At 31.2% G+C, this 27,475-nt stretch overlaps 2 protein-coding genes across 7 annotated transcripts; one reads left to right on the plus strand and one right to left on the minus strand.

Annotated features, from left to right (window-relative positions):
- The first annotated feature begins 4,580 nt into the window (after positions 1-4,580).
- LOC115705003 (sister chromatid cohesion protein PDS5 homolog C) lies at positions 4,581-22,512 on the plus strand. Of its 6 annotated transcripts, XM_061118345.1 has the most exons (22): positions 4,581-5,011; positions 5,220-5,317; positions 16,055-16,106; positions 16,944-17,147; positions 17,276-17,457; positions 17,733-17,859; positions 17,945-18,133; positions 18,250-19,287; positions 19,368-19,451; positions 19,595-19,668; positions 19,768-19,819; positions 20,040-20,126; positions 20,225-20,268; positions 20,450-20,518; positions 20,677-20,769; positions 20,875-20,955; positions 21,082-21,177; positions 21,294-21,383; positions 21,469-21,567; positions 21,644-21,742; positions 21,818-21,910; positions 21,996-22,512. In XM_061118345.1, the coding sequence occupies exons 4-22, from the start codon at positions 17,142-17,144 to the stop codon at positions 22,189-22,191; spliced, it is 2,799 nt and encodes a 932-aa protein (XP_060974328.1). In that variant the 5' UTR covers positions 4,581-5,011; positions 5,220-5,317; positions 16,055-16,106; positions 16,944-17,141; the 3' UTR covers positions 22,192-22,512. The 6 variants fall into 6 exon arrangements, with proteins under 6 accessions (XP_060974328.1, XP_060974331.1, XP_030488095.2 ...); XM_061118348.1 differs by having other exon boundaries at positions 4,581-5,317; XM_030632235.2 differs by lacking the exons at positions 4,581-5,011; positions 5,220-5,317 and having other exon boundaries at positions 15,296-16,106; positions 18,253-19,287.
- On the minus strand, positions 7,166-7,858 carry LOC133034835 (uncharacterized mitochondrial protein AtMg00310-like). Its single transcript, XM_061110267.1, has one exon. It carries the CDS (start codon positions 7,856-7,858, stop codon positions 7,166-7,168), a length of 693 nt encoding a protein of 230 aa, XP_060966250.1.
- Positions 22,513-27,475: the final 4,963 nt, after the last annotated feature.

Raw genomic sequence — 27,475 nt, forward strand, 5'->3', positions numbered from 1 at the left:
TTTAAAAAGGTGTCAGATATTGGTGAAACAGGAATTTTACTTAAAAGTTGATATTTATGCCACCAAAAAAAATAATTGGATTTATAACAAAATTTTGGATATTAATGTTGCAGTAATATTATTTTATTTATTTATTCAGAAAAAATGTCATTATTGAAAACCAACATAAATCATTATGTAAACGACATTATTTACGAGAAACGGCATATTTGAGGAATTGAATTATTTCAAAAATGTAGAAAAATAATAAAAAAATTTATAAAAATATAATTGTACGAAATTTATTAAATTTTACGGTTTTTAAAATTTTATTTACATAAAAATATATTTTGTTGATGTATTTTTATGTTATTTTTGCTATTTTGTTGTTAGTATTCTGTTATTTGTATTTTTATGTTGTTTAGATTTTTTATAATAAATAATTTTATTATTTTTGTGTTATTTTTATGGTGTAAAAAAAATCTTTAAACTAAAATTTTTATTAAAAGTAGTAATTTATGTAAATTTTTCAATATATATTTACCGTGTTGTTCATCTTTTTGCTCGAGAGAGTATACTGCTGTTTGTTTCTACTCGGCTGCTATTGTTTCGAGGGGATTCTTTGATGTTATTTTGAATGATTTGGCTTAATAAAATTTAGAGTTTTTTATTATTATTTTTTTTATTTTTATTTTTACAATTTAGAAGAGTTTTTTTATATATATTTTAACAGAAATTCACGTAGTAATTCACATAGTAATTAATTAACGGAGCAACTTAAATTGTAATCTAAATTCATATAGCAATCCAAACTGTAAAAATAAAAAATTAAAAAATAGTATATATGGTAATTCTAATTCCCAATGGCATGTTTACTTACTAATAAGCAATGAGAATCAATAGTAACGGAGTCATTCTCTTATATTTGTTAATTTACTTTATTAAATTTAGGAAAGGTAAAACTTAATTAAATAAGGGAGGAAAGAAAGAAAGAACTTTTCCCATCAATTTTTTAAGAAATGTCATTAAGCTTAATGGATTTTATTTATTATATTTTATTTTTTAATATTAAATTTATAATGACAATTTTATTATTTAAAAGATGTTTTACAAAATAACTATCATATACTATAGTTTCACTTAAAATGATAATTTAGTCAATTTAAGCATTTCGATTACGTTTCTTGATAAAGTAAACAAAATAAATCACTATCATTCTATTTCCAAGAAATTTTAGTAAACAACATATTACAAATATTGATTCCGATTATTCTTCATTTATTCTGTTATATTTATTTTTATTCCGATTCTGAATACTGTGTAATAAACATGCCATTAAAGGTTAACTATTTTACTCAAAAAATAAATAAATAAATAAATAAAATAATAAAAATAGAAGGAATCTACTCAACTATTTTTTTTCTTTCCCCTTCTATATAAATTTATGAATGCCTTAAATTGTAACATATATAAGGTAAAAAGAAAACTGTAGCCTATCTGTAATTTTCTTTTCAGTTTCATTTCATATAAAGAATAAAAGAAAACTGTAGCCTTTCTGTAAGAAGGAATATAGTCTCTCTCTAATTTCTCTTTCCATAATATATAAACTATAAAGTGCCTTAATTTAAAAAAAAAAAAAAAATACAAATAAGGTAAAATAGAAAACTATGGTGTGTCTGTAATTTTTCTTTCTGTTTTGTTTCATATTAAGTGTCTTAAAATGTAGTTAATATATGGATTTACATAATAGTATAACAGTTTTCTCTTTACCTTATTTGCATTTCACATTTCAAAATATTTATTATGAAACGGAAAAAAATAGAAAAATACAGACAAACAATAGTTTTCTTTTTACCTTATTTGTATAACATAATTATTTTTTCTTATTTGAATTTTATTACAAAATAAGAAAATGCACATTTCAAGGTGAACCAAATGGTTTGATATTTTATAATACATTAAGGAATCAAAAAAATTATTTTTGGATAAGTATGAAAAAAGTGAACACCAAATGATTTTTATTTTTCTTTAAAAAAAAAAAAGAAAAGAAAGAACACCAAATGATTTTATAAAACATTTTTCTCTTTACCTTATTTGCATTATAAGGAATTTCTTTGCCATAGTTAATGTAGTTTAACGGATTAATTTTTTTTTTTCAAAATATGACTCTTGAAAATTTAGATAAAAAAAGTTTTAATATTGGAATAAAATAGACAAAAGCGCGATAAGATATAAATAGCTTTTTAGATTAGTAAAAATACCTACAACATAATTAACATTCAATTCACAACATTTTACAATGGAGATTTACTCTTGCTAATCACACTTTCTTTACGGACATGAATGAATGAAATCCTCTATTTAAGAAAGAACAATATGATTTTAGAAACATGTTGCGGTTGTTTTGTTTATTTCTTATTACAATTATAAAAATAATATAGGGTGATTCTACAATACATCCCCTTAAAAGAGATATACTGAAACACCCCTACTTGTTTCGACATCTAGAAAAAAAATTTAGTTTAATTTTTTTTCATATTCAAGTACGTTATAACTATTTAAGATATCATACAAAATTTTGTCTATTTTACACGGGTATAAAATAAAATAGTCACGCGTGCAACACACTGTTTGAACACAATTTTTGGCATGTTAAATTTTTTTAAATTTCTTAAAATTTTGCAAGATGTCTTAAATAACTATAATTACATGACCATGAGAAAAAAATTGACTAAAAAATTATTTCGGATACTAAAACAGAAAGAGATGTATCGGTATATCACTTTTAAAGGGGTACATTATAGAATTTCCCAATAATATATATGTCGAGACACAAAATATGACCTAGAATTATTTGAAGAGAAGTTTTTGTTTCAAACATGGCCATTCCTTTTCAATTAAAACGAAAAAGAAAAACAATATAATTTTAAATATATATTGTAATTAGTACTGTAAGTTCATGCTTGTTGTGTTGTCTCAGCCCGTATTTATTTGTACTTTTCAAAAAATAGATTGTGTCGTGCTGTGACACAGAAAAATATAGGTCGTACCGTGTCGTGCCAATGTTTTTAAAGGGTAGGCCCGGCACGGCCTGTAGGCCCAGTGTTTTTGTGTCGTGCTCAGATTCGTATCGTGCTTTTCTCATGTCGTCCCGTATTTCTTAAACAAGCCAACCCGTTTTCATATCCGAACTTAACTTCGTACTTTACTTTTTTTTATATTATTTTCTTACAACTATCGATTATATGTATATTTTAAAACTTTAGTTATATTCATATAACTTTTGAATAATATTTACAAATAATTATAAAAAATTATCAACATCATTAAAATTTAAATATTTAAGTATTCAAATTTTTATATCACACCTTATAAATAAATTAATATATAATGTTATTTTTTCATGTTTTAATTATAGAATTATGATATTTAGTATTATATTTAAGTTTTAATATAATTTAATTTATTTATAATTGATAAATTTATATCTTATTATTATTATTAAATTATAAGGTTTTTTAATATGTTGTGTTGTGTTTTTTCATGCTTGTAGTGTGTCGTGCTTTTTCGGGCTTGTCGTGTGTCGTGCTTTTTGGGCTAGTCTATTCGTATTTACGTATCGTGTCTTTCGTGTCGTATCGTGCTTAAGGATATATTTTCGTATCGTATCGTGCTAATTTATAGCATCGTGTCGTGTCGTGTCCATACCTGTATTTTTTGGTGCATAGTCGTGCTTGTGCCGGTTTCATGTCGTGTCTAAAAGCTCAACCCTTATTTACAGCACTAGTTGTAATGGAATTGAATGAAATTCTTCCTAACCCCTACAATTTTACCCAATTTACACCGGAAGCCAATCCTCTATCGGTCCTGTGCCACACCGCAGAATGAGAGCTCATGTGAAACCTTTTATTTCATACTTAAAACAAAAAATAGAAATGTAAGTTGTAAGGATTATTTGTTAATTATTTTTCTTAATATTCATTAGAATTATAAAAAGAATACATGTGTCAAACACACAAGATACGATCCTCAATTACTTTTTTTTTTTTGTTGCAGATTTTTCCACACATTTCTAAAAAATATATCCCTTCAAAATGAAATATAAGATGTAACAATTTTATGTTGATTATTTTCCTTTAATTTTACCAAACAATTACTTGAAAATGCCCATTCCTTTCGAACTATTGTGTTAGAATGAAATTCTTTCTTTTTGGAAACAAGAAAAGAAAAAGCAATATAATTTTAGAAAGGTTGTAACATTTTTGTATTAATTATTTTAATTTTTTTTTTCATGACTATATTTGTTATAGTAACAATATTATTCCTGAAATTTTTTGAAATTTTTTAAATAATTTACATTACCGAAAATAAGTTTGAGTTTTTTGAACATGCACGGTAAAATAAAATAAAAAGAACCCTATTTTTAGTACGGTAAAATAATCATTTTTTTTTAATTCACCGAAATAATATTATAACTATAATAAATATTGCTATAAAAATAAATTTGAAAAAAATATTTCAATATTTAATATTATAATTATATATATTTAGAAATTTATATCGAAATATTTTGTTTTAAATATTTTTCGTCAATTTACTTTTATAACCTTAGAACATGCGTTATGAAACAGATAAATTTGTAATTACACATTATCACAATAATAATTTATAAGCTCGAGAGTATTGAGTACCCTATTGTGTATTTTCTCTTCCGCCGCTTTTCGAAACTACTGTATATTTTTTCTTTCCCCTTTTCTTTTCTCTTGCGAGTAAAATGATATCTTTCATTTCAGAGCTATTTCTTTTTCCTAATTCTATAATTTCTCAGCGATCTAAATTAATTATGAATATCAAATCTCAATCATCCTCATATCTTCATCGAAAAATATTCACATCTCTTCCTTTCATTTCCATTGTCGCAATGAAATTTATAATTTTTTATAATTTCCATGAAGTCATAAAATTTTATATTCCACCACCAAACAAATGACCCCAAAACTTTCAAGGGCTGAATAAATCTTCTTTACATACGGTAAATTCTTCTTTCTCTATTTTTTTTCTTTTCAATTTTTTGATGTATTTAATTTTTGTAGTTCATACCCAAATAATTTCACTTTTTTTTCTTTTGATAATCTTCGTACCCATGTTTACTTGTGTAATTTGTTAGTTTTGTTTTAACATTTTTTTATGTCTTAATTCTCATAATTAATTTTTTGGGCATATCATATATTTGTAATTAGGTCAAAGATGCAATGACAGAGTGTGACCCCAATTGATTCAAAACTATAGGGCATTGCAAAATCTGTGTTTGGGTCAAGAAAAACATAACAATTTCAAGGTAAGTTATCCAATAATCTCATTTGGATTACAGAGAATGGAAATTAAATTTACCTTATTTGTATTTTACAATTTAGAATATGAAATGGAAAATTTACCTACAAACTTTTTTTCAGCTATTTTTATTTTTCAATTTTATAAAAATTATTTTAAATTGTAAAATATATAAGGTAAATTTAATTTTTATTATTCAAAATTAAATATTAACCATTATTTTCCCTTTAAAATATTTGATTTTTTTATTTACTATGGTATATTTATACAACATTTTCATACATATCTAAAAACAATTAATTGCTTCCTTAACTGTGTTAAAAAAATATCGAAATTCAATTTATTTACCATTTGGTTCTCCTTTAAGATGTTCTTTTGTTCTATAGGTAACAAAATTCAAATGAGAAAAAAAAAATCTTTAGTAAAAATAAAGTAAAAGTTAAACTTCAAAAGATAAATTTCTATAGACAATACTTTTTTTTTTTCTTATTTAAATTATGTTTATATGAAATAGAAAGAAAAATTGTAGTCTTAAAAGTTTACTATCAATTTTTTTTTTCCTTTTCATATAAAAAATTAAATAAAAAATAATTTTTAATTTTTAGAATGCCTAATATTATTTGAGGTGACATATTATTTTTGGTAAATTAATATACAATACCAGTAATAAAATGCATCATCAAGTAATAATAAGGTGGTCCTTTAATAATAATTTAATCATATTTGTATTTATAAGGTTCGTTTTTGAGTTAAGGTAAACTAAGTATGTGCTTAAAGCCGACCTACTTTTTTTTTTTGAAAGGTAAAATTCAAACTTTATTAACCTTCGAAATCAGTCACCAAAACAGGTAACAAATCAGTTGGAACATTTTCCATACTGAACATACAATCAGGATATAATAGTGACGCTCTAGCAAACTCATGAGCGACTCTATTAGCTGACCGTTTAACAAAACAAAAATAAACATTACTGAGATTAGCCAACATGGCTTTACACTCCTGAATCACACAACCAAATTGAGAAGATAAAATAGTCGAGTTCCGCAGGGCTTGTACCACCAATAAACAATCCGTCTCGATCCAAATTGGGTTGTAACTTTGATCTTTGAGCCAACTTAATGCTTCCCTAAAGCTCAAAGCTTCAGCGACAGAAGGAGCAATATTGCCGATGTGTAGTTTAGTACGACCCTCAATAAGCAAACCGTTGTGATCACGCACCACCAAGGCACAACCAAACCGATTCTGTCTTTCAAAAATAGCTGCATCCACATTGATCTTGATACTATTTTCCTGAGGTTTTACCCAACGCTCCATTCCATCATAGTCTTGAAGAGTAGACCATAATGACTCAATTTGAGTTTTTTGAGCGTGTTTCCATTGATCAAGATAGCTTTTAGCGGAGACAATTATAGCTGAAATATTGAACGATTTCCCTTGCCAAACAACATCGTTTCTCGCTCCCCAAACTGCCCAACAAATAGCGAGCCCAAACATTGTTTCTACGCCAATTGTGTGAAATTGCTCACACACGGTCAAGAACACGGTTCCTGCAATATCGTCAGGTGCCTATGCCGACTCTTTCCCACACCATTTTAACTTGACACTCGAGAAGAACATGTGCAATTGTCTCGTCCATCTCCTCGCACAACGGGCCGCGAGTGTTGACGGGAACACGCTTAGAGGCAAGCCGAGAAAGGGTAGGAGACAATTAGAACCGCCCTCCACATCGATTTTTTATTTTGGGAGTGCGAGTTTTAAGGACCATAATGCTTTCCAAAAATCCGAGGCTGCAATCTCGTTGCCTCCACCTCTCGCTCGTTGAAGAACATATGCACTCTTGACCGAGTACATCCCATTAGCTTCCGTCCAAAACAAATTTCCTATCCGAATCCCGATGGATGCCTAAAGGAATTTGCAAGATCAAATCATGGTCTCTCTCCTCAAATAAATCCTTCAGTAACTCAATGTCCCATGAACTCATGTCCATGGTCAATAAATTATTCACTTTTGCTTGATGGAGAGCTGGATGAGAGGAACTTACAAAAGGATTATGTTGATCAGGCAGCCATGGTTCGTTTAGTACATCAATAGAAGCTCCGTTTCCCACACTCCAACGAACTCCCGCACGAACTAGAGCTTGAGCTTCCCAAACACTTCGCCACACAAAGCTTGGATTGTTCCCTAAAGAGGCCGAGAGAAATGTTCCATTGGAGAAGTATCTTGCCTTAAAGATTCGCGACACTAAGGACTCGGGTCTTGTTAAAAAGCGCCAACCTTGTTTGCCCAACAAAGCCAAATTAAAATCATGAAGATTCCGAAACCCAAGACCTCCATTATTCTTACTCTTACACATCCGATCCCAAGACATCCAAGGAATGCCTTTGTTTTCCTTCGAAGAACTCTTCCACCAAAATCTCGCCATGGAACTTTCTATATCTCTGCTAATCTCCAACGGAAGTAAGAACACATTCATAGCATAGCTAGGAAGAGCTTGCGCTACCGACTTGATTAACACTTCTTTGCCTAAGACGTGAGAGAACCTTCGCATCCCAACCTTGAAGCTTTTCCTAACTCTGTCTTTCGTAAATCCCGACACAAATGGACTTGTTTCTTCCCATTGTACTGGGGAGGCCCAGATACATACTCCTTTCGTCTGCTTGTGGCATTTGTAACAGAGTATTGATATCCTCCCGAACATGATTTGCTGTATTAGTGCTATAGAAGATTGAAGACTTCCCCAAGTTAACTTTCTGACCTGAAGCACATTCAAATTGACGAAGAAGATCTTTGATGCGATTGGCTTCTTGAAGCGTGGCTTTGCAATACAGATAACTGTCGTCAGCGAAGAGCATATGAGACACTTTAGGAGCCCCATTCGCCACTTTACATCCATGGATAAAACCCAATGCCTCATATCTACTTATCAAAGCGAGTATAGACCTTCCGCACAATGTGATAAAGATATATGGCGATAAAGGATCTCCCTGGCGTATACCACGAGATGGAAGGATCGGCCCCATTGTTCTCCCTCCATGAATCACATTGTACCTTGCCGAACCCACACACTTCATTACCAAAGAAACCCAATGATCCGAGAAGCCCATCTTTCTAAGAACTGACTCCAAGAAACTCCATTCAATGCGATCGTAGGCTTTACTGAGATCCAGTTTAAGAGCCATAAAACCATCCTTGCCTTTTCTTTTCCTTTTCAAGTAGTGGAGTACTTCAAAAGAAACCATGATATTATCAGTTATTAGTCTCCCCGGGATGAATGCACTTTGAGCTTCTGAGACAATTTGATCCATGTAAGGTTTCATCCTATTAGCCATTACTTTAGTAATGATCTTATATAGAACATTACATAAAGCAATAGGTCTAAGATCGACCATACTTTCAGGAACTTTCTTTTTCGGAATCAACACAACATTAGCATCCCCACAAGCTGAATCAAACTCTCCTGTAGTTATGAATTTCTGAACCACCGCCACAATATCAAATTGAACAATTTCCCAACATTTTTGATAAAAAGCAGGAGTCATACCATCAGGGCCAGGGCTCTTATCCGGATGCATACTGAAAACTGCTTTCCTTACCTCCTCGGCATCTATTGGTTGATGAAGGTCTTCATTGATCTGACTTGAGACCTTCCTTTGAATACACTGAATCACCATGTCACTGCCCAGGTTTGAAGCACTAAATAAAGATGAGAAGTAATCCACTACTACATCCTCAAGGCCATTTTCCCAATCCTTCCAATTGCCACTCGAATCCTTGAGTTTCGAAATTTGGTTAAAGCTTCTACGGTTGCTAGCCAGCCGCTCTATGGAAGTATTTACTATTCGTCGCCTTCCTTCAACCAAAATTGCTTTGCCCTCTGCTTCCAAAAAATTTCCTTTTGATCCAACACCAGAAAGAGTTCCTTTTTCTTCTCATTATAACGCTGGACCGAGAGAGCGTCCCTTTTGTTCTTCAAGTTTTTCAACTCAACACGGCATTGCTTGATTCGGATCTTGAAATTTCCAAATTATATTCTTCCCCCAGTGGCCAACTTATCTGCACACTGAGAGATCTTTTCTGCTACCGAGGCAAGATTAGAGCCATTCCAACAATCTTTCACAATCTCCAAACACATTGGTTCCTTCAACCAAGCATTCTCGAACCTGAAGCGCCTATTTGGAATGAAGACAACCGGAGCAACAAATTCAAGAAAGATAGGCGAGTGATCCGAAGGAGAAGTTTCAAGGTTGAGTAGGCGAGCTTGCGTAAAAGTTTGGAGCCAAGAAGTTGAAACAAGGGCCCGATCCAATCTAACTTCTATCCATCGAGACGTTCCCCTTCCTTTTTCCCAAGTATAAGGGTAACCAACCAAGTCCATGTCGTATAAGTCACACTCCTGTATAGTTTGTTCAAAACCAGAAATAAGCCAATTTGGATATGGTTGTCCTCCACTTTTGTCGCTTTGGCTAAGCACATTGTTTAAATCACCAATCACGCACCACGGGTCACTTGAATTGTTCAACAGAGATCTTAAAAGGTTCCATGTGTCCATCCGTTGTTGTCTTTGGGGTTCTCCATAGACTCCAGTAAGTCTCCATTTCGGGTTACCATCCACTTCTACCATAAAATCGATATGGTTTTGAGAAAAGCCAATTATTCTACCATCTTTATCATTTTTCCACAATAAAGCAAGTCCACCACTCCTACCTTGAGCTTCAACCACAAACCTCCCTTCGAAGCCCAATCCACGGCCCACAAAATCAATACGAGCTTTATTACTTTTTGTTTCACATAAAAAAACGAAATTGGGTTTCTTTTGAGACACTATCTCTTTAAGGAACTGAAAAGCCCGTTGGTTCCCAAGCCCACGGCACCTGCCTTAACACATTCATAATTCTTGGCGGAGCTGTGACACGAACCCGCCTAATAACGTTTTTTGTCCCTTCCAAAATACTCATGTTGTCACCATTCTCCTCATTCGGCCCATTAATCTTCATACCCGACCCACACGTTTCCTTTTGATTCAAGGATCAACAAATCTCCATCAATATCCTCAAAAGTATCCTCTCTCATGCCATCAATCAAGGTGCTTCTTATTGCTGACTTTCCCGAAATAGTACTCTGGGGTTGATCAACATTAATTCCCAAATCAAAGCCTCTAATTCCTCCATCCAATCCCATGGATCGTGCAAGAGGTTGATGCTTCCCATGAATTTCGCCCCCAATAGCTCTCCTCGGTGCTTGGTTCTTTCTCGGCGAGACTCCTCCCATTCCTTCACCGAGCTCTCCCCTCGAGCCAATAAGCCTTGTCGAAGCCATTTGGAGGCCGATTGTATGTTGTCTTCTTCTTGGCATGGCCTTGACTCAAGGTTGTATGGTTTCTTAATCAGATGTTGTGGTGTATCAAACAAAGTTGGACAGAACTTTTCTGAATGTCCAAGGATTCCACATATGAAGCAAAATGTTGGAAGATCCTCATATTTGAAATTAGCATAACATAACTCACCTCCTTTTTTCTCTAGTTTCATTCTTCTTTTTAAAGGCAGATCAGTACGAACAGAGACACGTACCCGAAGATAATCACGCCATATTCCCATGAAATTGTTCTTGTCGGCTTCTATGAAGGTGCCGATGTAGTTCCCGATATCCTTGACCACCTTTGCAGACATAAAGCCAGTAGATAGTCCATGGAGTTGAATCCAAAAATCCAGTTTATTAAGCAATACTGATCGCGGATTCTCCCCCATATTCAGTTTTGAAAAGATCAGTGGCACCCTATCAAAAGTCCATGGGCTCCCCTCCACCACTTTGTCTACATCAATTTGATGATAAAACTGAAATAGATAAAGATTATCTTCCAATTCTTTTACAAACATACCTCTACCGGGTCTCCACAGTGATGCCATTTTGTGTTGCATAGCCATGAAGTCGAGGGATCTTTCAGTGAGAAACCGGCCGACTAAACACCATCGATCGTCGAAGTCTGATAATTCTCTATCATTTGTGTCATACAAGAGCCCTCCATCATCATCATCTCCACTCGTTAAGATGACAAAATCCTTATCGTGTTCAATATCCATCTCTCCACTTTCTGCCATGAACAGATCAAGGCAAAACAAAAAAACACTAACAGCCAAACTAACACTTTAACACAAACAGCAGGACAGCAAAACAGAGAAAAACGCAGGTCAATAGACCAGACAAGTCAAAGCCGACCTACTTAAATTGTGGTATAGTTAAATTTTTTATTTGAACATTTATAGCTAGATAGATTTTGTAAATATTTTTTTTCTATCATAAAAAGAAAGTGTAATTTTCTTTCCAAAAAAATTTAAAATAATAAGATTTTTTTTTTCTCATTTGAATTTTGTTACTTATAAAATAAAAGAAATATTTTTGAAGGAAACTAAAATGGTAAATATTTATTGAATGATTTTTTTTTTATACAGTTACGGAAATAACTGATTTTATAGTATTTAATTTTCTCTTTTTTGTCTGAAAATAAGAATGAAAAAAAAAATCCTTAAAAAAAATAAAAAAAAAATGGAAGAGTTGTATAACGTATCTCGTCAAATTGATTAATATTTAATGAATTTAGTCAAGTATTAGTATTGCAGTAGGTTAAAAAGAAAAGATTAAAGAAAAACAATTTTTTTTTACACTCTCACTTAGTGTTGTAAATATGGGCGGGAGATTTTGACTCGACACGAAGTGAGCCCGAGAGGCACGGGCAAGCACGACCCGCTACAAAAATATACGTGCTTAGTCACAATACAAAAAAAAATATGAATTTAGACACGACATGACACAACACGACACATAAGCACTTAGCTCAAAACATAACACATTAAAAAATATAATAATTTGATAAGAGCATTACTATTGGACACCAGTGGTGTCCAACACTTTCTATAGGTGGCGTTCCAATATTGATTAATGATATTACTTAAAAGCTATTTTTTTAAGTTATATGAGACTCGATACTTAATTATACGTATGACACCGAAAATGATACTAGACACCAATAGTGACTTTTAACAATTCTCATTTGATAATAATAATAATGAGAAATATTTACTTATCAATTAAAATGATAGTATTATTTAAATTATAATAATTATAATTATTTTTTATATGATTTTATGTAATTATTGAAAAAAAATATATAAAAATTATTAAAACTATAAAATACATATATATTTTAATATCTAATTCACCGATTTGTAATAAAAATGTAAAAGTATGGAGCACAAATTTGAATTATATAAGAAAATAAATTGGTCTATTTAATAAAAACGTATCGATATAAATAAAATACGACACGAATCTGAGGACGTCACAAAATTACTGGACATGCGACGGGCCTACCCTATAAAATTATTGCACAACATGATATAACTCATAATTTTTTTATGGCCTGACACGACACGACTCATATTTTAAAAACTCAAAAAAATATAGGTCGAATTTGTATCACAATAAATATTATACTTTATATTTACCATCATGTCATTTTTAATTTTATTATTAAATTTTAAGTGGCATTTGGTAACACTTTTTTAATCAATTTTCTGTTTTTAAAAGTAGAAAAGTGAAAATATTTTTTAAAAACATGTTCTATAAAACTGTTTTTACTTTTCAATTTTATAATTAGAAATCAAAATTTTAAAAACAAAAAAAAAAATCACTTTCAATATTTTTTTAAACGGTTTTTTTTTCTTAATCAATCTTTTAGATTACGACCAGACCCGGACCCAAATCCCCTCCCTACGGCCCTGGCGCTAAACCCGGCTTTTGACTTGAACCTGAATCCGAATCCGACCCCGGACCTAGACCCGACTTAAATAAAATTTAAAAATAAAAATAAAAATAAACTTTACAGAACACACTTTTGTTTTCTGTTTTTAAAATTGAAAAATAAAAGTGGTTACAGAACGCATTTTCGTTTTTCAAAAATAAATTTTTTAAAAACAAAAATTTTGCTTTCATTTTGTGATTAAAAAATTAAAAAACAAAAGTGTTACAAAATGACACCTTAGTTAATACCTTATTTTGTATTAAATGATTTGTATTATTATTAGAGGAGTGTTAATTACAACCTCATATTACAACCTCTTAGTCAACTTTCACGCCCAAAATCACATGCCAATTTTTTTCTTAACGGTATTTGTTATTGTTACATTATTATTCTTGTAAATTTTTAAAAATTCTTAATAATTTACTGTACCAAAAATATAATTTCTGATATTATAGTTTGCTATGCGTGTTTAGAAAACTTCAAACCTAATTTTGGCACTGTAAACTATTCAAAATCTTTCAAAAATTTACAAAAATGATGTTGTGAGTATAACGAATATCGCTATAAAAAAATATTTTGATATGTATTTTCGGACACGAAAATTGGCGAGGTTGTAATAAAAGATTGACAGTAACACTCATCTTATTATTATTAAATTTTATATTTACTTTTGCATTATTATTTTTATTTATTTTTTAATAAAATATTAAGTGGTCATGGCATATTAAATTTTACATTAAAATTTATAATTATATATTGTAGTACAATAATAAAAGTTAATGTAAAATCACCACAAAATTAGTTCTTGTGTTAAATAATACTATTACATCTTCCATCGTAGATAATCTAAATAGTGTTAAACTAAACCACTAGTAAAAATTAAAAGGTGTAAAACCATACAACAACAAATACAAAAATAATATATGCACTAAAATATTATACTTAATAATATAACAATATTATTTTAAAATTTTGAGTTACATTTTGATAATATATAATTATTTCAAAAATACTATCAAGTTACTAGGTATAGTATATTAGTGCATATTTTGTGTGCACCAATCATTAAACTAACAAAGGAAAAAAAAAGAAAAGTGCAAATCTATTCATTGTTATTGTTTAATTATATAATATAGGTTTTATTGGTTTCTGACAAAATTGACTTTAGATTTCTAAGAATGTTGGGTACCTTTTAGATTTGGTCCATTGTTTATGATTATTTTTTATTCTATAGTAGTATAATATTATAATGTCTCTGATGCTTTTATCACTGAAAGACAAGATATTGGTTATATTTTATGAACTGAATTGTTTTATTTCAAGTATTTTTACTAATTTAGTAGTTTCTATTCTTTGAAAAGTCCAAAGTCCAAACCACACTTTTGATTATTTACAATTAATTTGGGTATTATTTGACAATCAAATCAATTAGTTGATGTGCTTTTGTGTTATTAGTACAAACAAACTCAAAATTAATTTACACTCTCTGTCTATCTAGTATTTTCTATTACATTAAGATGTAATCAACACCAAATATAATATTATATGTTATATAAATTATATATTTTAGAGTAATGATAAACACATTTATTATGTACAATAATGTGTATTAAATATTTATTATTTATTAATTATCTGATTTAGATTAATTATACATCAATTAGTGTGTATTGTTTAAGTGTATCTTAATACGATTTAATATTTTAATACAATGTAATACAACGTACTAAATAGACACAAAAATTTTAAGTTTATTTATACAGTTATATTATTAGTTTCATTAAGATAAGAATTAGTATAGTGGTAACTAAGTTGCTTCACTAGATGGGCCTTCGCCCACCAGATGTATGGGTCTCTACCGGTCTCTTCTATTCCGGATACTCTATTTTGTAACGACCGTGAGGTCTAACTGAATTTTATTCTATAATATAAACGCTTTTCATCAAAAAAAAAAAAAGAAAAAAAAAAAACTAAGTTGCTTCATTAGTTCATTCTAATCACTATATTAATCTTTATCTTAATGAAATTAATAAGGTAAATTACAAATAAGAATGTCAAAATTATATTTTCTTAGTTTTATATATGTAAAAGTTTGATGCACATAAAGTAGTCCATGTTCTTATATATAGAATAATACTTTTACATTTAATCTATGTGAGATATTATAGATATCAAAATCAATTGGTGATAAGTAGAGTAGTCCATGTTCTTATATAGTGTTTAATACTTTTACATTTAATCCATAAAAGACAATGTTCTTCAATATACATAATTTTTTTTCTGATAAATTTTATTACACCAAAGTTAATATTTATCTAATTATTAACATTTTATTATAGAGTTAAAAGGTTGATAGTTATTAAGTGTAATATAAAATGTAGTAAGAAATATTATATGATTCATTTTAGCTTAGTACACTTAATTATAAAATCCTTAAATAAAATATGATTGTTTATACATAGTAGTGTAAAACTGTAAATTATGTGTGTTTGAGGCAAAGTGTTAGAACAAGAAAAAAGACAGAGTTGGAATTGAGAGGGCAGTTTTATTTTTGGATTTCTTTCCTCATTTATGAATTTTGATAGAATACTATTTATTATTGGTTCTAAAACCAGGTGGGTTTTTTGTCAGTTTATTTTGTGTTGTAATGATGTATATATATATGTAGTATATTAAATGATTGTTTATGGAAAGGGTAAACGAGATAAACATGAAAAAGGTTGGCAGAGGAGTTTTTCCTTTCTTGGTCAGCACTGAAAAAAAATCAAACACCTGGGAGAGTGAGTGAGTAAACAACCGGGAAAACGAAAAAAGGCAAAACCCTTTTTGAACTAGTATATAAAGGGGTGGTCTGTTCATTGGAAAAGCCACTCAAATTTCAATCCATTTTGTAGCTATGTCTTCTTTGTCTCAAGAAGTTCTCAAGCACAATCTAACCGATGTTGGCAGGAGACTCCTTACAATTTCTGGCTCCATAACTGACCTTCTCAACCTTATTGAAGTAATGTCATTCCTTTTCATTTTGTTTTTCTTCTTTTTTGTTGTTTCTTTTGCTTAAAGATTATATCTTTTTTAATGGGTTTTGTTTGTTTTCATGTTTTCATTAGCAGAGAGACTTGAAATTGGTGCTCTCACCTCATCACTTTTCTCACACCTTTTTTTTTGTTCTTACTGTTACATGGGTTTTGTTCCCCCCCATTTGTTGTTGTTTTTTTTTTCAAATGCTCTTATATTCTTTGATTTCCTTTGGATTGTCCTTAAATTGATCATCAGGATGTATTGTTGATATTGTTTTTGTTTGATCTAAAATCTAGAAGAAATACTCATTGTTCTGTTTATTTTGTTTTGTGTTTGATATAGATTTTGAAGAATGCTTTTGCTTGTATGTGAATCCATTAGACCTCTGTTTTCATGGTGGTCAATATTTTACAATCAATTTACTTTGGGTGATTTCAGATTTGTTTTTGAATTATTCAAATGATTTGTTCACGAGTAGGGAGTTTTACTCTCACTCATAAGGGTATTTTAGATTGACTTATGTTTGGTTTACAAAGAGGAATAAGGTATGACTTGTGTATTTGATTTGAGCAAAAGTATGTTTATATGTTTTTGATTTATACAATTGAGATTGCCAACCATGTTAGAATATGGGTTGATTCTTAATGATTTGAAAAACTAATTACAAATTTAAATGTGGTAGACACATATGAAGTTTGGAATTGAGATGTGATGTGATTAATTTTTGAGCTTGTATTTTGGTGTCTAGTATTGTCTTCCTTTTAGAGTCATATGAACACAAAGTCTTCCTAACACATAACATTTCATTTTTGTATTGTAGAGAGCCGAGAATTTGTTGTCGAACGTGGAACAAACAGAGTTGGTATCTCTAGAAGTTGTGATTTCACCAGCATTGACAGCTTTGATTTCTGATGAGCTTTTCAAGCACTCTGATACGGATGTCAAACTCTCAGTTCTAACTTGCATCACTGAGATTATAAGGATAACTGCACCGGATCCTCCTTATAAGGATGAACAAATGAAGGTAGTCCTTCCAAATCAAAATTGAAAGAGTATTATTAAAGTTTCAATCTTTATGAGATCTGTTTTGTTTTGTTTGTTTTGTTTATATGGTTTTACAACAGAAGCTTATCTATTTTATTTGTTATACAGGAGATTTTCAAATCAACTGTTGTAGCTTTTGAATATTTGTCCCTAGAATCAGGCCGTCGCTTTACCAAGGCTATGCACATCTTGGATGTTGTTTGTAAGATCAGGTCATGCTTGTTGATGATGGATCTTGGATGTGATGCATTAGTTTATGACATGTTTCAAATTTTCTTTGAACAAATTAGGTAAAAGCTTTACTCTTTGATGCTTAACGATTTGAGTGTAGAGTTGAACACTAATCTATATGTAGGTTGTCCTGGAATTGAAATTGAGATAGATGGTTTGTTTTTATCTTTTCATCTAGGGAATGGTAATGATTGAAAATGTTAGTAAGTTGTTGATGAGTACTTATCGAGTATGAATCTTCTAAGTGTGGAGAATGTTGGTTTTCTTGATTTTAACATATTTTTTTTTTGTAAATATTCAATTAATTGATGACATGTTTCTGCTAAATGTTAAGGTCCAACCATCCACCATCTATATTTTCATCTATGGAACAAATAATGACATTGGTTTTAGAAGAAAGTGAAGACATTCCATCTGATATTTTCACTCTTCTTCTATCTAGTGTTAACAAGAAAAAACAGGTAATAAAACATGTTTAAGTTTTATGTTTTGCTTCATGTTGTGTTCTTTTATAATTTGAGAAACCTGACCTGTTCCTTGTTTCAGAACATATCATCTGCTTGTTTGAAACTGGGAGAGACGGTTTTCACTATGTGTGCTTCTAAGCTCAAACCGTACATCAAAACAGCAGTGACGTCGATGAAGATTGATGTGAATGATTATGCTCCAATAGTGGCTACATTATGCCCCAAAACTAACAACCATAAGGCTGCTAAGGAAACAGAAAATACTTCGGTGTGTACATTTGTTTTTCGCCTCAAGATTTATTATAGAATTGCCAATTTCCTTGTCATCACTGTTTTGTTTTTCCCACTGAAATCTTGTGTTACAAATTTTATGTTTGTTTGCAGCAGGGGGCCAATGGTGGGAATGCTGACCAAAAAGGTGATTCTTTAAGAGCACTAATGCCTCCTCCAAGATGGCCAACTTCTGATAACAATGGAAAGAACAATTCTTGCAAAGAATTACATACTGAAAGAGCTGCTGATTCAAGAGATGTTGCTGAACCAAGCTCAATTCTGAACAAGAGTGCTGAGGAGCCATCAAATTCTTTGATGAGTGCTGTGGAAGGCAATTCCAAAGGAGCTGATTCAAGTGGTACCGCTGAACATGAAAGTGAGCCGGTGCAAACTTCTCGGAAGAATCCAAAAGACATTGCTAAAGGAAAAGAGCCAGTCTCAGTTGAGGAAGACACAGACACTGCTCCCAAAAAGAGAGGCCAGAAGTCAAATACTTCGATGGATGCAGAAGAAGCCCCGGGAGAAAGAGAAGATTCAAGAAATACTTCAAGGGAAGAGAAGAAGGAAACTGATTCTGTAATGAAGTCAACTAAGGCAGCAAAATCTGAAAATGAGCCAACTTCTGCTACCAAAAAGCGAGGACAGTCATCGAATTCTTCTTCGATGAAACCAGAGGAAGGAGATGATCATGCTGGGAGGTCATCTCGTCTAAGAAACACTGATAATGGGAAGGGTAATGTGACAGAGCTAGCACCTCAACTCGATAAGAGTAAAAGGAAAAATGTAGCTCAATATCAAAGGAGCCGCGGAAAGGGAAAAATGAGTACATTGAATCAGGAAGCTGATACCAAGTCCCAAACAGATATCAAAGAGAAGGCTAAAGTAATTGTCAATCTCAATTTGAATGAGAAACCCGAGGATACTGGCAGCGTAGAAGAGAATGATCAGGAGAACTCAACTAAGCTTGAGCTTGCTGCTGCTTCTGAAGGCCCTGGCCAGCCTCCCGAGGAAAAACAACAAGAGCAGTCTACTGTGAAGTCTGAGGATGTCAATGTCAATGATAACCTATCAGCTCTAAGGACTACTAGGAAAAGGAGAAGGGCTGTGCATTATTCCAATAATGACACTAATGAAGGATCTCTTCATAAGGTACCACCATATTTCCTTTTACCATATTGATAGTTACTAGTTTACAAATGAAGTTTTATTTACAAAATACTATTTTGTAGGGCTGGGGCTCTAGGACTGGAACTAAGTTTTCTAGTTCTTCTAAAACAACTTTCAAGAAGGAACATGTCATTGGAAAGGAGGAGGTATGATATGAATTAACTTGTGTCTAGCTAGAAAATCTGTGATGTCTCAGTCATTCTTTGTATTTTATCTTGTTTATTTTGGCTCCTTCTGAGAACTTGTTTCAAAATTTATATATTATTGTTTCATTTGTTTTCTTATTCAGGCTTCCGAAATGCCTAATCTAGGCGAACTGCTTATCGGAACAAAGATTAAGGTTTGGTGGCCCCTAGATAAAGAGTGAGTATTTCTGACTTGTTCTGATTCTGTAATATATTGAAAAAATTGCAGGAGAATTTAGTAATTATGTGGGATTTGTTTTGTAATCTTTTTCTCCAGGTTTTATGAAGGCATTGTTAAATCTTATGACCCTGTTAAAAAGAAGCATCAGGTGAATTCATATTAATCTCTAGTTTACTAAAAATGTTCTTGCTTCCGGGCTTTTCTGCGGTTTTGCAACTCTGACTATGCAAATTATCCATTATTGTGAATTTTTCAAAGCTATGTGAATCATTTGAGCAAAACTAGCATACATAAACTCTTTCATATTACCATGGACATTTGAGCAAAACTACCTATGTTTTTTATGTTGTTTGTGAGCTTTTGTGTAGGTGTTGTATGTTGATGGGGATCAAGAGACACTTAACCTCCAACACCAACGATGGGAGCCGATTGTAGATGATGCTTTAGCTGAGGAAGTGTGTATTTTGCCTCGAGTCGTGTTCTTATATCTGTTCTTAATATTTTCATTTGCTTAATTATTCTGTAATGTTATTGGGGTGTTATGTATTAACAGGGTAAAAAGACTGATCTTCCTGGACCAGACTCTTCATCTCAAATGTAAGTTTTTAACTTGTATGCTTTACCAATCAATTGTAAACATCTTTATGTATGGTCAAATCATAGAAAAGAAAAAGAATGAGAGTGTGGACTATCTTTTCTTTGATACTAAATAGTAAATAGTTTGTATTTCCTTATGCTGTTCTTTGATATTTATATTTCATCTGTTCTACATATTCAGCAATTCACTAGAGGCAGTAACACCTGTTCAAGTAAAACCAGATCAGGCTGATGATTTCTCTGATGAAGGGTTGGATTGCTTTACTCGTCTTTTCAATTCTTTGATATTGTTTTCATGGTTTTAACTTTCATACTTGAGCTGTTGAGCACCTTAGATGGTAGCTACAGAGTTTTGAATTTTGATGGTCTGTAGATTGTGACACTTTTGAACTTTTTCTTGCTGTTCAGAATTCCAAAGGGAAGACTGAGAAGAACAAAGTCGGTTAATAGAAAACAAGCGAAAAGCTCAGACCGAGCAAAGGCTGTTTCTTCATCAGGAAGGTTGGTTACATGTATTTGTTTTTTCTCAAACCAATTGGTTCTGTGGACACTCAATCGCCATGGTTGTGTGAGCAATTTTTTAACTTGCGGGTTCTATGCATTCAGAAATTCTGGACGGAAAAAATCTAAGCGGGAGAAACAAGCTGAAACATCAGATCAAGCAAAGGCTAATTCTTCCCTGAAAAGGTTGGTTTTTGTGTATTTTTTTTACTTTCTAGCAATTCTTAGTACTTTGGCATTGATCCAGTAGAACACTCAAGCACCATGGACATGAACAATTTTTAACATACGGGTTCTATTCTATCCATTCAGAAGTTCTGGACAGAAAGTAGAGAACACAAAAGGCCCGAGTCGGGAGAAAGAAGCTAAAACATCAGATCAAGCAAAGGCTGATCCTTCCCCCAAAAGGTTGGTTTGTGTGTACTTTTTCTCTTAAAAATCCTTAGTACTTTGAAATTGGTTAAGTAGAACACTCAATCACAATGGACATGGACAATTTTCACTCACTGGTTCTATGCATTTAGACATTCTGGACAGAAAGTACAGGCAAAGTCAAATCAGGAAAAGGAAGCAAAAATATCTGATCCACCAAAGGCTGATCCAACCCCAGAAAGGTTGGTTTCTTTACACTTTTTTTCTACCATTTCTTAATACTTTGTCATTGGTTCAATTTTTTACTTGGTGGTTCTATGCATCCAGAAATTCTGGACTGAAAGTACAGAGCAAAAAATCAAAGTCCAATCTGGAGAAGCAAGCTAAGAAGTCAGATCAATCAAAGGCTGATCCTCCATCAGGAAGGTTTGTTTCTTTTTTGCTACATTTTACGCTATGTGATTTGAGTTTTTCTCTTATAAAACCGACTCTACATGTTAAGTAGGCGAGGAACTAGAGCACAGAAGAGAGCTTCAGAAGAGCCTAATGAAGTGAAAAAATCTGATCAAGGAAAAACTGATTCTTTCTTGGAGACACTGGCGTATGTTTCTTCCCCTTACAAACTCTTTCGATACCTTTTTCTTGATATTTAAGTGTTCTGTTTCTGCATGTGTAGTTGTCTCCGAAAGAGGGTGAAGAAAAGTGCTAATTCGGATAAGGGGAAACAACCGAAAGGATCACATTCTAAGGCTGATTCTTCAACCAAAAGGTTGAGAATAATATTATAATAAAACACATCAGTTCCATTTTATGCTCTTACTAATGAAATGAATGACTATGTATTGGTTTTGTAGGACTGAAATGCCAACATCTGCTGCAGATGCTCCTCTGCTTGACAACCCTGTTGAAGCAGTTGTGGATGAAAAGCTGAAAGATAATGACAGCAATTCGGGTGCGGTGGTGGATACAAAAATCACTGAGGAGATGGCAGAATCGATTGAGAAAAAGAACCCGAAAGTTGATAATGAAAATGGAGCTAGCAAAGTGTGAATGAAGTCATCAGAGAAGAAGACATGAAGGCCTGAACTGAGTATGGCATATATAGTTCATGGCTCTTTGTTTTAGTTTTAAGTTTTAGTTATACACAGAAACATTAGAAGCCATTGTTGGGTTTCTCTGTTTTCCTTTTATTGGTTCTTTGTTTCCATAGATTTTGAATAAACTACAGGCTACAGCCCTCCCATAACTACCCGGAGTTAGAGCTCTATGGGTTTTGGTTTTAATAGTTGTTGTTAAATGGATTTTTGGCTTAAGAGTTTCAGCTCTATAGGCTTTTATAATCATTATTAATCTCTTTTGTGTTGCATGAAATTTCTGTTCTTCATGGTCTGGTGCAATGCCAGAGTATTTCTATTAGGTACGTCGAACACCGCACCGGGGTGGTACTCTATAATTAGTTGGCGATTTTTCATATTTATGAAATTAAAATATGCAGAAGGAAATGTAGCAATGCTTGGCATTGGCCTTTGTAGGCAATGCATGCATATTTACGGGAAATTTACATGTATACTAACTTTGGTCATTTTTTACAAAAATACTGCTAAGCGGTATTTTTTACTCTTTTACTGTATTTTTTTATAAGTTTCATACTGTAGTATACTGTGTTAAGTTTCACTGGTATTCTATTGGTGTTTTTTAGTTGTTCTACTGTTGTTTTGAGTTGTTCTGCTTTGTGTTTTACTAGTGTTTTATAAAAACACAGTATTTTTGAAAAGATTTCCGTGTGACAGTATTTTTGTAAAAGTTAACTCAAATTTCAGTATTTTTGTAAATTTCCCTATATTTACGTTGTGGAAGAGGTTTGAACTTGGGCTTTGATGTTTACAAAAGGGTTCAACAGTTTTGGGCTTAGGAATCAAGCCCAGCTTCAGAGTTACAGGAGAAACTTTATTTTTATTTCTTCAACATTCCCCTGATTAACATTAATATTGTCTGAGTCAACCCTTCCTGGGTCCCCCTATCCTCCTTCTTCATTCTGCCCATCAGCAATAATACCCTCTTCTTTAACTGTTTCATTACTATGATCAATAACTATTAACTCCTCCTGAACTACCCCATCATTAACTTCTTCAACAGCCACTGCTTTAATAGCATCACCCACGTTATTCTCAGTTATCTTTCCAAGGTCCCCATCTTCCATCTCTCCCTCGTGACTCTCCATGTCCAATACTCAAAAGAAAGAAAAGGAAGAAAAAAACTACTATCTACTGACAATGTCGTCGAACACCAAGTTCATGTTTGATATTATTTTCTATTTTTTGTTTTAAAAAATTATTTTTAGAAATGAGAATAAAAAATAGTTTTTGAAGTTTTTAAAACACAAGTCACGTTTGGTTAATGATTTTTAAAAACAGTATTGACCAAAAATGAATTCGTTTTTAAAACAAAAAATAACATTTTGTTATTTTCAAAATTCTTGTTTTTTATAATTTTGTTTTCTGAAAACTGTTTTCAAAAAATAAGGCCAAACAAGCAAAATTGTTTTTAAAAACAATTTTTTATTTTTAAAAATAAAAAACAGTTTTTTAGTTATGATGCCAAACATCCACTAAAGTTACAAAAAATAAAAATTTTAAAAACAACAAAATGTTGTTTTTTGATTTAAAAACTAATTCATTTTTGGTAAATATTGTTTTTAAAAAATACTAACCAAACGTGACTTGTGTTTTAAAAACTATTTTTTGTTATCAATTTTAAAAACAATTTTTTGAAAACAAAAAACAAAAAACAATAACAAACATGTTCCAGCACTCTCAAAAAGAGAGAACAGTTCTTCTTTATATTATTATTTTAAAGCATCGTCCATAGTCTGTTTCCTAAATTTAGTGATATAAATTTCTATTATTGAATTTTTGGTAACTCAACCTCATTCCCAATAAAATATGGTGGCTAATGCTAAAATCTTATAGAAAACCAAGCTTAAGAAGTTAGTTTTAGTTTTTCAATTTGAAAACTTAACTGTTGGTTTCATCCTCTATATATGTTAATTAATCCATCTAATAATTATTTAAAAATTTGAAGAATTTAATATGTAAAAAGACAATTAAAATTTGTACTAAGTTATTTATTTATTTTTTAAAATAAAATATAAACCTCAAAGAAAGGAACAAGCTATATATCTTGCATGTTCTTGTTTAAGCTTATGTATATAATATAACTATAATTAATAAAGCTTAACTATTAATTAAATTTGTCTTGTGCTGTAGGGCTAAGATTCCAAGCTAGTCCAACCATTATTAGAAATTAAATTTAATATAGTGAGTTATTGTGTGGAAAAAACTATCCTCACTCACTTATATACGTACCAACCATTTTTTGGTTGGAGTTGCAAACATGATCATGATCATATATAACTATTATAGTTAATAATAGTAACTATTATGTTGACTCACTATTGCAAACATCATGATCATCTCTGTCATATAATTATTATTATATATTGCAAACATATTCATGGATCATATTCATATGATTATTAAAATTTATTGACCACATTAAAAATTCATTAAAATTTATAATTATGCATTGCAAGCATGATAGTAATAACTTTAATTACCAATAAATTTTGATGAAATTACAAATTTTATGAAATTTTTATACTATCTACGAAAAAATATATATTTATTTTAAAAAATTATTTTATAGAAAAAATTCAATAAAAGTTGAAAAATATGAAAAAATTAAATAAAGATAAAGTACCCTTAGAGTAATTAACTAGATGGTAACCAATTACCTTATATTATTTTTCCCATATTTTAATTTTTTTTTTTAATTTTTGAATTTTCTCATAAAATAATTTTTTTTGATAATAAACTATATTTTTATAAACTTATACCTTAAAAGTCACAAAAATTAAAATTCCCCATAAATTTTAATGAAATTTTCGTAATAACATTAGTAATTATTATTACTCACTATTGCAAACATGATAATTAATTAAGTATAATTTTATTAGCAATCGTGAGGTTTTTTTTATGCTTAAACGAAATAAACATTAAATTTTTAAGGCTAATTAGTAATTTTTCCTCCTAAACTTTGACATGTACTAAATCATGCTCCCTGAACTTTTTTAGCCATTAAAAATTTCCCCTGAACTATTGAGATTGTTAAATTTAAGGACTTTTGTCTAATTTTAGTAAAAAATTCTAACATGGATGAAAGTTCAAGGGGCATGATTTAGTACATATCAAAATTTGAGGGGCATGATTTGGTAGATATTAAAGTTTGGGGAGCATGGTTTAGTACATAAACAATCACTGAAACAGTAAAATTGAATAAAATTACACAAAAATCCTTAAATTTAACAATCTCAATAATTTAAGGGGAATTTTTAACGGCAAAAAAAGTTCAGGGGACACAATTTACTACATGTCAAAGTTCAGGGGTAAAAATTACTAATTAACCAATTTTTAAATATTTGTGTTGCAACTAATTAGATTTTCAGTTAACTTTTTTGCTTTTAAAATTAAAATTGTAAAGTATTTATGTACAAAAATTATACATTAAGGATTTATACAGCAAAGTATATATCCTTAACTAAAAATTAACGTGGTAATATTTTTTTAAAATGCGTTTTATAAGTACTTTTTTAATTTATACAGTGAGTCGCTTTATGCTTCTAATATATATACTATTTATTAGAAAGATAAAAACCAAAGAAATTAAATTATTACATGACTAATAATCTAGTTGTTAGGTGCAGCTACAAATTCAAATGAATGTACATATTACTATATCTAAGTCAATGTTGGAATCTAGACCCAAAATATCAGAATCTTCACAAAAATTTTAAAATTTTCAATTACAGGTCTTTGAAAGTGCTCTCTCTCCAAGAATTTGGAGTAACTAGACAATGACCTTTCTTAATAATATATAAGCATAAATATTTATTTGTATAATATATTTTCTAAGTCATTAATTAGCCCATAATATTGTTGGTACTATTTATAAATAGTTAATTAATTATAAATACATTATAATTATGTGCATGATTGTTAAGGGTCCTATAAATCAATTAAAGTTTGGCCAACCTCTTCATCAGAAGAATAAACGAGTACTTATCTTGCCAATAAAAAACAAAGATATATAATTTTATATATAGTTTTATTTTTATTTTTTTTAAGGTATGTTTTATAGTTTTGTGACAAGACTCTTTAACTTTCCACGAGAATAGGAGAATCCACATACACTTGTTTCTTGGCCTATGATTCAAATTTATAAAATAAAATGCTTTTTTTTTTTTTTTTTTTTTTTTATGATTCAAGTTTATAAGAAAAAAAATTATGACTCAGAAAATCGATGAACCCTATTCACAATGGGAAATTTGATTTTCTATGCTTAGAAAATCAAAAAATTTGATTTTTAAACCAATAATTAAAACCCTAAAAAAACTATACCTTTTTTTTCAAAACCCCAAAAATACCCCCAAACTAAAACTATCTCTCTTTCTCTCTCTATCTAGCCGGTCCCAATAATCCCACACCCCAGTGTCCGATGAAATCGGACATGGGGTCCGATGGGGTCCGACCAATCGGACCCATCGGACCCCAAGGTCCGACCATCGGACCTCTCTCTTCCCTCTCTCTCAAATCGCAAAAAAAAAAAAAAAAAAAAAAAAAAAATTAAAGCCGGTCGGACCTTTTGTCCGATGGGTCCGACCATCGGACCCATCGGACCCGAAGGTCCGACCATCTGACCCTTTCTTCCTCTCTCTCCTAATCGCAAAAAAAAAAAAAAAAAAATTTCAAAGGTCCGATGGTCGGACCTTGGGGGTCCGATGGGTCCGACCATCGGACCCCCAAGGTCCGACCATCGGACCTTTGTCTTCTTCCCTCTCTCAAATCGCAGGAAAAAAAAAAAAAAAGTTTCAGAGAAAATCGCAGGAAGTGGGTGGGGGCGGTCAAGAGTGGGTGGGTGCGATCTAGGGTGGGTGGGTGCGGTCTACCGTGGGTGCGGTGGTTCACCGTGGGTGGTGGTCGATCGGCGTTTTGGGTGGAACGCCGGAGGTGGATCGGTTGGATTTGGTGCTTTCTTAGTTGGGTTTCGGGTGGGATTGCTTTGAGAGAGAAAGGAGGAAGAGAGAGAGATGGTTGAGAATAATGAGGGGGGTATTTTTGGGGTTTTGAAAAAAAAGGAATAGTTTTTTTAGGTTTTAAATTTTTGGTTTAAAAATCAAATTTTTTGATTTTCTAAGCATAGAAAATCAAATTTCCCTTCACAATTTCACAAGGAAAAAAAATAAAGAATTATGTATCTTCCAAGCTTATATTTATGA

This window comes from Cannabis sativa, chromosome 1 (genome assembly GCF_029168945.1).
Source record: "Cannabis sativa cultivar Pink pepper isolate KNU-18-1 chromosome 1, ASM2916894v1, whole genome shotgun sequence".
NCBI classification, from domain to species: domain Eukaryota; kingdom Viridiplantae; phylum Streptophyta; class Magnoliopsida; order Rosales; family Cannabaceae; genus Cannabis; species Cannabis sativa.